This window comes from Bison bison, unplaced genomic scaffold, assembly GCF_000754665.1.
Source record: "Bison bison bison isolate TAMUID 2011002044 unplaced genomic scaffold, Bison_UMD1.0 scf7180017864244, whole genome shotgun sequence".
Classification (NCBI taxonomy): Eukaryota; Metazoa; Chordata; class Mammalia; order Artiodactyla; family Bovidae; genus Bison; species Bison bison.
This window is the reverse complement of record NW_011494816.1, coordinates 577,504-593,853: the sequence shown is the minus strand read 5'-3', so window position 1 is coordinate 593,853 and position 16,350 is coordinate 577,504. Positions and strand designations below refer to the sequence as shown.

General features: G+C 37.7%; 1 protein-coding gene across 1 annotated transcript in view; it reads right to left on the bottom strand.

Annotated features, from left to right (window-relative positions):
* Positions 1 to 16,350, bottom strand: part of USP24 (ubiquitin specific peptidase 24) — a gene marked incomplete at its 5' end in the record, with an annotated part of 155,372 nt that overhangs the window by 106,558 nt on the left and 32,464 nt on the right. The window contains 4 exon segments of the mRNA XM_010847192.1: positions 3,261 to 3,383; positions 4,208 to 4,351; positions 9,829 to 9,896; positions 12,151 to 12,316. Of these exon segments, the coding sequence (XP_010845494.1) occupies positions 3,261 to 3,383; positions 4,208 to 4,351; positions 9,829 to 9,896; positions 12,151 to 12,316 (501 nt within the window).

The following is a 16,350-nucleotide window of genomic DNA, read 5'->3' as shown; positions in this document are numbered from 1 at the left end:
ATCTTAAATTAAAAAAAAAATCTTTTAAAACATAGAACTGAGTTGGTAAAACGTCCTCAGAAGTGTAACCAAAAAAAAAAAAAAGAGAGAGAAAGCAGAAATCCTGTGAAGTAAACAAGCCGTGAGGCCAGCTATCATGCTGCAGGCATCTATGGAACTGAGGAGATCTCTAGCTTCCATTTTCATAGCCTTACGGTGGCTCAGAAGCAGGACACAATGCCAGCATAGGGCTCAGAGACTAAGAAGAGGCTGTCACATAAAGCAAGAACCCAAAGCACTACAGCCTGAATGTAAGGTGAACTGAAATAAACTTACTGTGGAATGGAAACAACAAGCCTACCTTGACTCTGCTACTGGATGGTGAGGAGAAAAAAATTCTCCAGGAATTTATAAACATCTAATTGCCCTCACCTGGCCTTGCTGCTCTAATTCAAATTGACTTTATGGTCTGAAAAACCTTAAGTTGAATATTTATTCTAAAGTGGTCCCAAACCATAGTATTCCCAGGCACCCAGAAGAAGTAAATGCTTTTTGGAGGAAAGAACTTGCAACTCAGGCCTCAGAAAATGTTCCTAAATTCCAAGAAACGTAAGTTCATAGAAAAATAAAGAAACAAGTATAAATATGTTTTTCTACACACACATAAACAAACAAGTGAGTAAAAGTTGGCAGAATCAGACCAGCTTTTAGATATCAGACAGAGAATATAAGTTAAGCATTAAACAAGGAGGAAACTGAAAATATGACTCAAGAATATGAAATAATTAGAAACAAGCAGAGTCGAACTGGACCACAGATCTGAAAAACGTCATCGCAAATGCTGCACAGGAAAACAAACAGATACAATATATGAAAGAGGTCAAGGGACATAAGGACAGGATGAGAAGGCTGAACATGCAGCCATAGTTCTAGAAGAAGAGACTATTGGGGAAAAGGCAGTATTTTAAAAGGTAATCGGTGAGAATTTTCCAGAATTGATACAAGATATACATCCTTAGTTTGGGAAATTCAATGCATCTGAGGCAAAATAAACAAAAAGAATATCTCAGTTAACTGCAGTGAGAGTCTAACTGCCAAATATCTAAAAGAAACAGATCTCAAAAAACAGCCATGAAAAGAGACTTCTTAAAAACAAACAATAGTCAGACCATCAGTCAACTTTCAAAAGCAATACTCAAAGCCAGAAGACACTGAAATGATATCTGTGATATTCTGCCACAAAACATATGTCAATCTAGAATTTAAAACCCAGAAAAAATGTTCTTCAAGTAACAGAAAATAAAATCAAAGTTAGGCCATCAAAAACAAAGACTCAGTCACCAATGGACCCCTTATGAGAGGACAATTTACAGGATGTACTCCAGGAAGAAGAAAAATTATCCCAACGGAAGGCCTGAAATACAGACGAAATGGTACACAAAGAGGCAGCATGTAAACAGGGCTGAGTCAAAGCACCGCATAAAATAAGGTTGATGGTACCTATTTGAGGGGAATAAAATGAGATAGGAGAGGACTAAGACAATGCGTAATAAAGACAAAAGGATGAGTCAGGTGAGGAAGGAGCACACAGAACATACTAAGGTTTTCATGTACTGCTCAGAGGAGTGTAAAGATAGTGATGAAATGTATGCTTTGTTTTTTATAAGTTAAAATGTCAGCGTAAGCACTAAAAGAATAACTGAGAGGGAAGGACATGGAAACTTTCATCTGGTTGGTTGTGAAGAGGGACAGAGCACAATGCTGAAGCTAGAGATGGATGCAGTATCAAAGGCGGAATTTTTAAAGACGGGAAAATACTAGACCACGTAATACACAATGGGAGTAATCGATGAAGAGAAAAAAACTGAGCATACCAAAGAGAATAGAAATGCTAAGGTGTAAAATGCTTGAGAAGGCAACAGGAGAGGAGAGGGTGTATAGGGCCTTTGTAGGAGAGAGAATTCCTTTCATGGTAATGAGAGGAAATTAGAGACTGAATGTTTCTGGGTGTCTGTTGCTGCATATATAAACTGGGCAGGGGAGAGAAAGAACATTCGCTGAGTACTTACTAAAGTGACCCACTGTGTTCAGTGTTTTTGTATACATTTGTCATTTAATAGTCACGACAATATTGAAGATGAGATTTTAATATCTTGAGAGGCAAGGCTATATAAAGAATGCAGACTATGGAGCCAGCTCACATAGGTCCCTGCTGTAACAAGGCTTGTGAATTTAGACAAGTAGTTAACCTCTGTGTGCCTCAAATTTCTCATCTACAAAATGGGGGTAAAAATAATACCTAACTCACAGAGTTGCTGTGGAGGTTAAATTCCACAGGATATACTCACTGTCCTTTCCACTCAGCTCTCACCTCCTCCCTGGAGTACTGCCTGACCCTCCAAGGTGGCAACTCCTTTCCCTATATCCCATGAATAGCACATTATTATTACACTTGCACCTGTTGTTTGTTACACTGTGATTTTTTTTTTTAATTTCCTATTTCCTCCACTATGCTGTAAGTTAGAAACCATGTCTTATTACTCTATACTAAGGGCAAGAACTATCTATGCAAGAACTATTTATTTATATCTCCAAAACCTAGAATAATGCCAGACACACAGCAGATGTTCAACAAATGATCACTGAACTGAACCTCTGCTTCTACTAAAGCAATGGACAAGTTTCTTATCTACTATGCTGACTTCTTTCAAATATTTCTCCAAAACCAAAACAGTGTTTGATCAACAAACTGTTTGAATTGTGTGCTCTTTATGTGGGTATGTTATTGGCACATTGTAGACCTTTAAATATAAAATGAAGATATTGGCCTGTGCTTGAAAAAAAACAAAAGCTTTAAAGCTTGTGGAGTTTAGGAGAAAATTATACATGAGATTAATTATTATTTTTTCTAGCAATAACTAGTCATTTCAAGTAATTTCAAATGCTCTAGCTTCTCAAATGTCTCTAAGAAACTGGGACACCCATTAAACAGGGGCTCTGGTAATTCAATAAATAGGGCACTTTTCATGTCATGCAGTTATTTCTTATTCACCAAATGTTTCAAATCTATAAAGTTCCTCATGAAGTTAATTAACAGCTATGAAAAATATGCAATAGCTGAAAAAACTGTTGAAATATTGAGCTATTTTAAGAGCTACATGGAGTATTTGCCATTTTTCATGGGCTATTTTAATCTTTCCATGTAAACTGTCATTTTTGTAGCAGACAAAATCTTTTTCAATACGTTTATTTATAAAACTATGAAACAGAACTATGTTTACCTTTTGGAAAGTAGATACAGGTGAAACAGCAAACATATTTCCCTCTCCAAATACTTCTGCCCAATTCCTCTGAGACACTTTCATTCTGTTTTTAAAATGGTATTCATTATCAGGATTGAAAGCCTAGATTCAAAGAGAACAGAGAAACATTATTATTAGCTATTTCTATAGCAACACATATTAGCATTAGAAAAGAAGATAAAAATATCACCTTGGACTTCCTCATTAATGGAATCTTTCAAGTACCTCAACAAAACATACTCCTTAGCAAGTGCTGAGGAGCAAATGGCCAAAGTACTACTCTCCTGCTTCGTTCAATGTTTGCTACAGGGAAAGAGGAGGAGGGCTTAGGACCAGAGGTCTGATCCAAGGCAAGGGGAAGCCAACGCTGCAAACGTCCTAGGGCCGCCACCAGTAGAGATGGGCACTAAGGCAGCGAAGACAGAAGTTAGGAGGCAGGGACTTCCCGGCAGTCCAGTGGTTAAGACTCCATGCTCCCAGTGCAAGGGGCATGGGTTGTATACCTGATTGGGGAACTAAGATCTTGGATGCTGCATGAGACAGCCCCAGCAAAAAAAGTTATGAGGGAACACACGAGCCCCACTTCCTCTTGCAGCTACTGTTACTAATCAGAGGAAAGCCTGGAAACCAAACTACATCAGCACCCTATATGATAGTATTTGTGATGTGAATAATAAGGGAGACAAAAGGGAAAGCTATTTAATCATTCTAATTAATCATTAAGCAATTTAATAATTTTATTCATTCTATTTAATGCATTTCTTTAAAACTGAAAGCACAGAATGGCAGCTCTGCTTTAAAAATAAAATGGAAGAATGTCTTTAATGATAATATCATTATGACTTATTACTAATTATTAGTCAAAAAGTAGTAGGTATGTTAAACAAAACCAAAATGCAAAGTACTTCATTTTAGACATACTGTACCATTGTAAGCACAGCCAGCAGACCAGTGGGAATTGGATCTTGTTTTATTCTTTCTGCAACCAGTTCTATTAATAGCATCAACATGTTGTAGATCCCTTCATGAATTTCAGTACCCCACTTGTGAACAGCACTTGATGTCAGGAGCTATAAAAACAAAAAGGGCAGTTACAGTCTTATTCGAAAGAAAGAAAAAAAAATGTCTGCAATCATGAGTGCAATCTTTACAATAATCAAGTGATTATAATACTTTTATGCAGATAACTTGCTTTAACAGACCCACAGCTGCAGTCCATTTACTTGTTCATTTATTTCAGTCAACAATTAGCTTTATTTTTTGAACTTTAATTCCCTTATATTAAAACAGTTTGTTAAAAGAGAATGTTTATTGTTTCTCTACCTTTCATTATTACTAGGGGAGGTGAAATGGTGAAGCGCAAGAAAGAACTTGAGCTCACTTCTGGTACTATTTTCTAGCTGCGTGGCCTTGAACAAATTTACCTGAATTCTCAGAGACTCAGTTCTCCTGTCTCAAAACAGGCATAACTCCTACCCACTTAACAGAGATGTTACAAATATTAATATCAAAAGGTATAATGAATGTAAAAGTATTAGCAAGGTTTTATGATGAGTGTATTTTGGCTGTCACTATTAATTAACATTCCTGGAATCTAAGAAATGGATGCTGTATTTCATGATTTGAACATGCACATTCTCGTCATATTATTTATATCTCAGAAACAGAAATGGATCTTCCCACCTGTTGACCAGATGGCAGCAGGGCTCTGAGCGGGAAAAAATTTTTTAGGAATACCTTGCCAATTTATTTTGATTGTGTTTTCCTTTCTGGTGTGCATAAATGTTAATACTCAATTTTTTTTTAAGTTTAAGTAAATAAAAAATAGCTCTAAGTGATAAGGCATTATAACACTGTTTACTTAGCATTATTTTTCTGAAATATAAAACACAGAGTATAACATAATGGTACATCTTATAATCAGTATCTCAGATTAAAAAAAAAAAGGAAGGAAGGAAATGGCACATAAGAATCTAAAATCTTCATCTTTAGAGTTCCCCAAATTTTGATCTAAGTCCTCGGGGAAGTCTAACTCAGGAATAACCACCAGAAGAGGGAATGAGAAATCAAAGGATTCCACTTAATAAAATACTAGCAAATGGGTACAGTGGTTTTTGTAAGATTTCCATTGAGAGGGAAAATATTGTGCTATAAAAATTTCACCTTGGCCACACCAAGAACTACTTAACAAGAGGGGTAAGATCCTGAAATAATCCAAACTTCTCTAGCAGCAAAGGAAAACCTCAGCTTCAGACTTTCTATATAGCAATTAGCTGCACCACTTGCTCAAATGAACAATAACCATAAGACTGATTTTATATAAGCCAATGTGATTTTAAGCCAATGAGTTAATATTTTTTGCCAGAATTCTTTTGCCTGCCTATCTATCCTTCCTGTACTTAAAACTTATATAATAAAGCAAAATAAAGCAGAGATTAAGATTTAAGAAGCTCCATGTAACAACAAAAATCCCCAGAGACAGAGGAGCCTGGCAGGCTACAGTCCATGGGGTTGCAGAGTTGGACAGGCCTGAACGACTAAGCACATGTAACAAAATAAAATTTATGTGGGCTAAGCACCACTGCCTCTGTTGCCATCTCATTTGTTCAGTTTTTGCTTTGAAAACGGGAGTCCTATCTACCTGCCAGATTAAGGCAGGTAAGACAAGCAGCACCGTGCAGGGAAAAGGTACACAAGGTTTAAACATTACTATGCACTATGACCAGATGCACATGCTGTTACCTGCCTGAACACACTAGAATCTAGGCTAGCCTGAAGGTGAAAGGTGATGAAAGTAGAAATTACAACAAAACTCCTTTTCTGTACCTTATTCACACAACTGCTTATTACTTATACTCTTAACTCTTTTTTTTTTTTTTTCCCTTCTGTTTTTAAAAAACAGGCAGCTTGTAAGAAAAGCCCAGGAAAGAGGGCAGGGAGAGATTTATCATATCAGGAAACACAAGTCTAAAGAAACACAGAATTCTGTAGCTCTTCTGGTGTAGGGAAATTTTTTCAATAGCTCTAAATTCTAAGAATCGAATGACAATGAACACAATGCAAGGTACTTTTGTGCTCAGAGTTTTATAGGAAAAAACTCCCAGCAACCACTTGACCATTTGTTATTACAGCTTGCTGTTGGTGGTGCTGTTCAGTCACTAAGTCATGTCCAACTCTTTGGGATTCCATGCAAGGCTTCCCTGTCCTTCACTATCTCCCTGGACTTGTTCAAATTCAAGTCCATTGAGTCAGTGATGCTATCTAACCATCTCATTCCTTGTCGCCTTCTCTTCCTGCCCTCAATCTTTTCTAGCATCAGGGTCTTTCCCAATGAGTCCACTCCTTGCATCAGGTGGCCAAAGTATTGCAGCTTCAGCATCAGTCCTTCCAATGAATATTCAGGGTTGATTTCCTTTAGAATTGACGGGTTTGATCTCTGTGCTATCCAAGGGACTCTCAAGAGTCTTTTCCAGAACCACAATTTGAAAGCATCAATTTTTTGGTGTTCAGTTTTCTTTATGGTCCAACTATTACGCCCATACATGACTACTGGAAAAACCACAGCGTTGACTATACGGACCTTTGTCAGCAAAGTAATGTCTCTGCTTTTTAGGTTTGTCGTAGCTTTTCTTCCAAGGAGCAAGTGTCTTCTAATTTTGTGGCTGCAGTCACCATCCACAGTGATTTTGGAGCCCAAGAAAATAAAATCTGCCACTGTTTTCATTTTTCCCCATCTATTTGCCATGAAGTGATGGGACTGGATGCCATGATCTTAGCTTTTTGAAACTTAGTTTTTTGAGTTTTAAACCAGCTTTTTCACTTTTCTCTATCACCCTCATTAAGAAGCTCTTTAGTTCCCTTTCATTTTCTACCTTTAGAATGGTATCACCTGCATATCTGAGGTTGTTGATATTTCTCCCAGCAATCTGGACTCCAGCTTGTGATTCATTCAGCCCAGCATTTCACATGATGTACTCTGCATATAAATAAGCAGAGTAAAAATATAAGGACTTGATGCACTATCTTCCCCATTTTGAACCAGCCTGGTTCTAACTGTTGCTTCTTGACCTGCATAGAGGTTTCTCAGGAGTCAGGTAAGATAGTCTGATATTCCCATCTCTTTAAACAGTTTTCCACAGTTTGTTGTGATCCACACAGTCAAAGGCTTTAGCACAGTCAATGAAGCAGCAATGGATGTTTTTCTGTAATTCCCTCGCTTTTTCTACGGTCCAACGGATGTTGGCACTTTGATCTCTGGTTTCTCTCCCTTTTCTAAATTCAGTTTGTAAATCTGGAAGTACTCAGTTTACATACTGCTGAAGCCTAGCTTGAGGGATTTTGAGCATTACCATCCAAGCATATGAAATGAGTGCAATTATATGGTAGTTGGAACATTCTTTGTCATTGTCTTTCTTTGAGATTGGAATGAAAACTGACCTTTTCCAGTTCTATAGCCACTGTTTTGAGTTTTGCAAATTTGCTGGTATATTGAGTGTAGCACTTTAACAGCATAATCTTTTAGGATTTGAAATAGCTCAACTAGACTTCCATCACTTCTGCTAGCTTTGTTTGTTGTAAGGCTTCCTAATACCCACTTGACACTGCATTCCAGGATGTCCTGGCTCTAGGCGAGTGACTGGGTAACAACACTGTGGTCATCTGGGTCATTAAGACTTCTTTTGTAAGGTCTGTGTATCCTTGCCACTTCTTCTTAAGCTCGTCCCCTTCTGTCAGGTCCTTGCCATTTCTGTCCTTTATTGTGCACATCTTGGCATAAAATGTTCATTTGATATCTCCAATTTTCCTGAAGAGATCTAAAGACTTTACCATTCTATTGTTTTCCTCTATTTCTTTGCATTGTTCATTTAAAAAGGCCTTCTTATCTCTCCTTGCTCTTCTCTGGAATTCTGTTTTCATATGGGTATATCTTTCCCTTTCTCCTTTGCCTTTTGCTTCTCTTCTTTTCTCAGCTATTTGTAAGGCTGTCTCAGACAACCACTTTGCCTTCTTGCGTTTCTTTTTCTTGGGAATGGTTTTGGTCACTGATTCCTGTACAATGTTACAAACCTCCTTTCAAAGTTCTTCAGGCACTCTTGTCTACCAGATCTAATTCCTTGCATCTATTTGTCACCTCTACTGTATAATCATAAGGAATCTGATTTAGGTTATAACTGAAAGGTCTAGTGGTTTTCCCTACTGTCTTCGATTTAAGCCCAAATTTTGAATAAGGAGTTAATGATCTGAGCCACAGACAGCTCCCAGTCTTGTTTTTGCTGATTGTATAGAGTCTCTCCGTCTTTAGCTGCAAAGACGCTGATCAGTCTGCTTTTGGCACTGACCACGTGGCGGCGTCCACGTGTAGGGCGGCCACCTCTCGTGCTGTTGGGAGAGGGTGTCCCCTATGACCAGTGTGCTGTGTCACAGTGTGCTGCATTATAAAAGTGCTGCTACTTTTAACAGCTACTATAATTCTTAACAAAAGTCTTAAAAAAGTTACAACCACAAAACCACAAAATGGTAGATGAATTCATCCAAAATGGGGAGAAACCTTGATTCCATATAATCCCGGCCCAAATGACAATTTTAAAAGATTTCTCCCTTTTTACAAAGATAAAGCTGTTTTCAATCCTAAAATTAGTTTCGTTCTCCCTTAAGCCTTGAATCAATGGAGATTCTGTCAAAATGCAGACGGGAATAATAGTTTGCAAGTGAACAGTTTATTTTATTGGGTTTTATGAATAAATACAAACTTCATCCATCTGTAGTTGTAGTAACTTACTTGCATTTGAGACAAAAGTGGATATCAAAACCCAGAACTATTGAGAATGCAGGAGACTCATTTATTCATTCAACAAAGATTTACTGAGCTCTTTCTCTGTTCTTGGCACTGGCTATACGCTGGGAAAAACAACAGTGTCTGTGACATCGTCTCTGCTCTTGCTGAGATTCAGGACTCAGGTCCTGCAAAGGCAGCCATGCCGAGTTAGACTGCTTTCAGAAACCCAAGTCCTGTGATCTTCTATTCTCACTATTAAGAAAAACTGCTTTATAAGAGATGTGACCAGAATTGGGGCAAGCATATCAGTCTAGGTCCAAAAGAAATGCTGCCGTCTGCGTGACGTTTTGCCAGAGACAATATTCAATCCAGTTCAACTTTCTGTAGTTTAAACATCCACTTCTGTCTCAGTAGGATAGTGAGTACAAAACAACCTATATTTTTCATAAATAAATATTATCTAAGTGCCACAATCCATAGTTTAGTAAGATGTCTAATTTCCTAGTATAACACTTAATCTATTCTTTAGCAGTTAAATAGAAGAAAGTAAAAGCGATATTAAATGAAGCAATGAGCAAACAATAAATACAGAAGAAACAAATCATTTCTGAGCCCCCAATTCAGAGCTACTTTTTTCACATTAGAGCATTCCTCAGTTGAGCAGGATTCATAAACTGGGCTCACACATGAAAAACTAAAACTGAAACAAAAAGCCTGTTCAGCTTCACCCCCACCAAAAAAAAAAAAATCAGCCCAGCACATCTTCCTTACCTTTTTAAACGCTTCAGGCATACACCTATCCATAAATCTTTTACAGTTCTCATCAGACTCGGAAAGACCTTAGTAAAGTAAATGAAACAATATGCTTTATTGAGATTTTAGGTGGTTGCAGAAATCACATATATCATTCCAAATTCATACATATGGAACTACTTATCATAGAAACCTTGATTCTTAAGGGATTATTAAAAGCAGAAGACATACATTCTGATAAAGGAACAGACTGAGAAATAGTTACAGCATTAAATTATTTATTAATAGCAGGATATATTTATATTATTAATATATACTGACTAATAGTATAATAAACACTAATTAGAATTGAAATGGTTGGACTTAGGTTTCCATGTCAGAGTAACTGCCAATGATCTGACAAAATAGCTAATAAAACAGCAACAGCAGCTACTTATTAGCCATTATTGTTTTTCTAAACATCTCTACTAAAAACAGAACTATTCTCAGTAAATGCCAAGATCACTCTTCTTCCCTAAAACAAACTGAACTCTGTGCAGTAAAACACACAGAACTGAGCCTGGCACAGCGATGAGTGAGTGAGTGAATGAGTCCACTGTAAAATTACCCTTCAGAATACACTTAAAAACCGCAGTAACAGATCTTGCTTATCAGTGGGGAGACTGCCGCATGCATTTTCTTTTTTCAGGGCCACTGCTTAGCATAGTACCTGCATTCTCTCAGGCACTCAATAAATGCTGCTGCTAAGAAGCCAGTCATAAACACACCATGGAAGCTAGCCAAAATATTTCCTTTTGATGCGCCTCTTACTTAATCACGATAGTAAACTATGCACTTTAAATGAGGAAAAAAAATTCACAAAACAGCCCAATTCTATTTATAACTGAATTCAATATGAAAAACAAATCATATTCTCTTTAGTGAAAGTGTCAGTTGCTCACTTGAGTCCACCTCTTTGCGACTCTATGGACTGTAGCTCACCAGGCTCCTCTGTCCATGGAATTCTCCAGGCAAGAATATTGGAGCCCTTTCCTTCTCCAGGGAGTCTTCCTGACTCAGAGATCAAACCCAGGTCTCCTGTATTGTAGGCAGATTCTTTACCATCTGAGACACCAGGGAAGCCCATTTTCTCTTTAATATATAATATATTCATAGTATAGAAGCCTCCTTATGATGATACATATTCTCCAACCTAGTGATATTTTATTTAATAATATAATTTAAAGGTGGAAGTGTGACAGATTTCCTTTTCTTTGGGCTCTAAAATCACTGTGGATGGTAACTGCAGCCATGAAATCAGAAAACAACTGCTTCTTGGCAGGAAAACCATGACAAATCTAGACAGTGTGTTGAAAAGCAGAGATATTACTCTGCCGGTAAAGGTCCATATAGTCAAGGCTATGGTCTTCCAGTGGTCACAAACGGTTGTGAGAGCTGGACTGTAAAGAAGGCAGAATACCAAAGAGTTGATGCCTTTGAACTGTGGTGCTGGAGAAGACTCCTGAAGGTCCCTTGGACAGTAAGGAGATCAAACAGTTGACCTTAAGTCAACCCTGAATACTTGTTGGAAGAACTGATGCTGAAGCTCCAGTATTTTGGTCATCTGATGTGAACAGTCGACTCATTGGAAAAGACTCTGATGCTTGGAATGATTGAGGGCAGAGGGAGAAGAAGGCATCAGAGGATGAGAGGATGGCATCACCTATGCAATGGACATGAAAGTGGGCAAACTTCAGGAGATGGTGAGGGGCAGGGAAGCCTGGCGTGCTGCAGTCCATGTGGTTGCAGAGAGTCGGACACGACTGGGTGACTGAACAACAACCACAAAGCACCTAAGACAGTGCCAAGCACTTAATAAGCATAAAATGTTTGTTAAATAAACAGTACTTTCTCTTTAGAATACGTTAATTTCAATTTCCATAATATGAATTTTCAAATATATTTAATGAATCTTATACTCTATTGGAGCTAGAAGAAAGCAGCTGATTTCATACAACACTTTTATTTCACAGGAGTTCCCTGGTGGCTAAGATATTAAAGAATCTGCCTGCAATGTGGGAGACCTAGGTTCGATCCCTGGATCGGGAAGACCCCTGGAGAAAGAAATGGCAACCCACTCAGTATTCATGCCTGGAGAATCCCATGGAGAAAGGAATTTGGCGGGCTACAGTCCAATTGTAAAGAGTCAGACTCCACTGAGCGACTAATGCTTTCCCTAAGAAAGACTAAGAGAATACACAATCTAAGATAACAGAGATGGGCAACAACAGGAGCTAAGATTAAAGCCAGGCCTCCTATCAAAAAAGAAGTCTCCCCCTGTGTCCTGAGGTATGAACTTACCAAGTCTTGCTAGGTAGGTAGACGCCAACAGGCATTTGCCTAGTGACTCTTCCCGCTTGTAAGGTATGGACCAGTGATCTGTCAAAACGCGGCTTTCCAGTTCATATAAATTTGTTGTAGGGAATTCAATTCCTTCCCCTGAGCAGTTTCCATTTTCATCATTCTTCTGACAAAAAGGGATTACGGTTTAAAGAAAAAAACTAATTAGTGACTACTTAAAATCTTTTCACTTTAACACAAAGTAGACCCTTAATGGTAGCCATTAATGCCAAGAGTGTGGATTCCACATTTCTTTCTCATAATCACATCTTATACCAAGACTACCTGAAATATTCTCAGCTTTTATCAATGTGGAATCCTTACTCCCTCAGAAAGTGAACTCATCTCAGTCTTCAAAAATGAACTCTCTTTATCTCACTATAGTACCCAATCTACTTTACCTACAGCCATCCTATTTCACCAAGGGCATACATTTCTCCTTAGAGTTATTATCTATACCTGCTGTCTCCATTTGCTCACGCTGACTCACTCCTGGTATTACACCAATATAGATTCTAGAGTTCCTGCTCTCCCAAGGTGGCAGCTGTTAAGGTCACCACACTGAATGCTGGATCATTCAATCCAATGGACATGTTTCAGTCCTTATCTTACTCTCCAGGAATGTCTGACCTGCAGGCTTCCTCTTCTTGGTATGCTAGATTCACTCCCCTAACCTCCCAGGATAGCCTGTTTCCCTCCTCTCCTCTGGGGTCTACTGTTCCTTCTGTCTCCTATTCTTGTATATCCTCCCCTTCCTAGCCATTGGAGTTTCTCAAACCTCAGAGCTGTGCTCCCTTCTTTCCACTCAGTGAATGGTAGGTACTGCATTCATTTGGCAGCACAGACAGAAATCAGGATCACATTCTTAAAACGCTAGTCTCCCATCTCCACCACTAAGACTAAGTGATCAGACCCCCTATATTTCTCTCAAACCCATCTCTATCTGTCCTTCTCCACAGGGATGCTTCTATTCCTGAACTCATCTTTCTGCCCTTTTCAATCTACTTTTATAAAACTCTTTCAGAGAAAAGCCTTTAAAGAACTTCTAAACATCACCAAATTCCATTAATTATTTGATAACCTTACCATGCTGAACTTCTCCTTTATAACATAACTCACAGATACAATTTTACATTTATAATATTTGTGATTTATTCTGTTTGTTCCCATTAAAACAAGTGAGCCATAAGGACAAAGACCCTGTTTCCGACAATGTCTATATCTCTAAAACCTAGTGCCTAGCACAAAGCAGGTATTTAAAACATATTTTCAAATGGAAAATAATTCACACAAAGTTCAAGCTATCAATGGAGTAACTGTCAGATTTTCCATCAGTTCTTGCTACGATAATCTGTAATAAATCAAACAGAACGTCTCCTCCCAAATGGAGTACCAGTACCTAGTTTCTTTGAAAATCTATCCATTTTCACAATCCACTCTATAATTCAATCATTAAAAATAAAATTATTTCATTAAAAAATTCACCTTGAGCCTCAATGAAGCAAAGGAGCATAAATATAAAACAGACATGATTTAAAAGCACATTAAAAAAGAATTTTCAACCCCATATGAATGCTATCTAAAGGAATGCAACAAATTTTTTTCAGGTTCAAGGCTAAATTAGGCTGAAAACAAGACAAAACCCAGGAAGGTGATAAAAATTAAAAATGGAGTAGAATATGATATAAATTGGAGGTGAAGAGTGAGGGGTGGTGAATGAAGTAAATTCAGAATTATGATATCTGGGGATAATTCAGTTTTTAAAGCACAGCATCTTTAAGAAGTACTTTTAATTAATAAATTCTGTAAATAAACCAATTTTACTTAAAGGAATTGAAAAGGACCAAATGTATAAAGAGGTTAAGATAGTATTAAAATTGTACACTTGTTAAATGCTTCAATTTATCAACCTAAGATCAAAGTAGAATTAAGGTATGTAAAAACAGAATTCAGTTGGATGATGGGAATATATCATTACTATGAGATATCTACCATCAATTGCCACAGGAAGTTAACAGATCAAATCATATATGAAATATCTGATGTACCTATCAGCTATGAAAACGAAGAGCTTCCAAATGGGATTACCCACCTTGTGAGAGTCACAGAAGAGCCTGTATCTCCTCTCTGCTCTTCACACTGTAAGTCAGTAGCCTGGGACCCAGAGGAGGGCCACAGTAGGACTCAACCATGCTGGGATCCTGATCTCAGACTCCCAGCCTCAAGAACTCTGAGAAGTACATTTCTACTGTTTACAAACCAATAAACCAACAAAACCCACCCAAAGCGAAGCGCTTCCTTGGGTGAGGGAGGGAGACCTTTAACATCAGCAGTAACGACACAGACACCGTGTGCCTCCTGAATGGACGCACTATAAACGGCACAGCATCATTTCTGTGACAGTCTTGCCAAACATGCATCCCTGATTCTAGGCACAGTTCAGTTCAGTTCAGTCGCATCCGACTCTCTGTGACCCCATGAACCATAGCACACCAGGCCTCCCTGTCCATCACCAACTCCTAGCATCCACCCAAACCCATGTCCATCGAGTTGGTGATGCCATCCAACCATCTCATCCTCTGTGGTCCCCTTCTCCTCCTGCCCTTAATCTTTCCCAGCATCAGGGTCTTTTCAAATGAGTCAGCCCTTCATCAGGTGGCCAAAGTATTGGAGTTTCAGCTTCAACATCAGTCCTTCCAATGAACACCCAGGACTGATCTCCCTTAGGATGGACTGGTTGGATCTCCTTGCAGTCCAAGGGACTCTCAAGAGTCTTCTCCAACACCACAGGTCAAAAGCATCAATTCTTCTGTGCTCAGCTTTCTTTATAGTTCAACTCTCACATCCATACATGACCACTGGAAAAACCACAGCCTTGACGAGACGGACCTTTGTTGGCAAAGTAATGTCTCTGCTTTTTAATATGTTGTCTAGGTTGGTCATAACTTTCCTTCCAAGGAGTAAGCGTCTTTTAATTTCATGGCTGCAATCACCATCTGCAGTCATTTTGGAGCCCCCCCAAAAAAAGTCAGCCACTGTTTCCCCATCTATTTGCCATGAAGTTATGGGACCGGATGCAATGATCTTAGTTTTCTGAATGTTGAGCTTTAAGCCAACTTTTTCACTCTCCTCTTTCACTTTCAGGGAAACCCAAAATGAGGAACAATCTAAAAAATAACTAGCCTGTATTCTTCAAAAATGTCAACGTAATTAAAGATTGAGTCAGACTAGAGAAATACAACATGGGATCCTGGATTAGGTTGTGAAATAGGAATTTTTATTTGTTTTTACTTCTTGGGTTTAAAGGACGTTAGTACCTGATCAGTGTTAATATCCTAATTTTGATAATATACTGTGGTTATATAAGAGAATATCCGTTTGTAGGAAATACATACTGAAGTATTTAAGGGTAAAGGTGTATCATTATTCTCAAATGTCTTTATTCTCAAACATTTCAGAAAAAAACAACAAAACACACATATATTAATACTTCGATATACACATGTACATTATACATACATGGATATTTACATATACAGAAAGAAAGAATAATAAAGAGAATGTGATAAAATGTTAACATTTTAAGAACTTGAATAAAGTTTATATAAGAATTTCAAATTTATTATGGCTATTTATATAGATTTATAGAAAAGTTGCAAAAACAGTTTTGTGCTATTCTTGCAACTTTTTTGTGAGCTTGGAATTATTTTAGAAGTAAAATAATTTAGTATGATATACATTAAAATACAGATTTTTGAAGAACGTAATAAATTAGAGAGGTAAGGATTCACCTGTAGTGGTTAAAAAAAAAAAAAGGGTGTATATTCTACTGAAGAACCCCATTCCACTTGGTAATATAATTTGGTTTGTAAATACCTTTATGCTTTTGTCTTAAATTACCAAATAAGTAATATATATTCATTGCAGAAAATACAGAAAATATGAATAGCAAAAACTAAAACCCATCATTAATTTCACCATTTAAAAATTAACCACACTGATATTTTAATAAATATTTTTCCAGTAAAAGACTTTTCTTTATGGATTTTTTTGTTAAAAATTCACAAATGTGGAATTAACTCTATTTTCATCACCTCCATGGCCCGTCATCATCCTCTCATTAAAGACAGTATTAATGGAGTCTTTCTTCTCCTGCTGCTA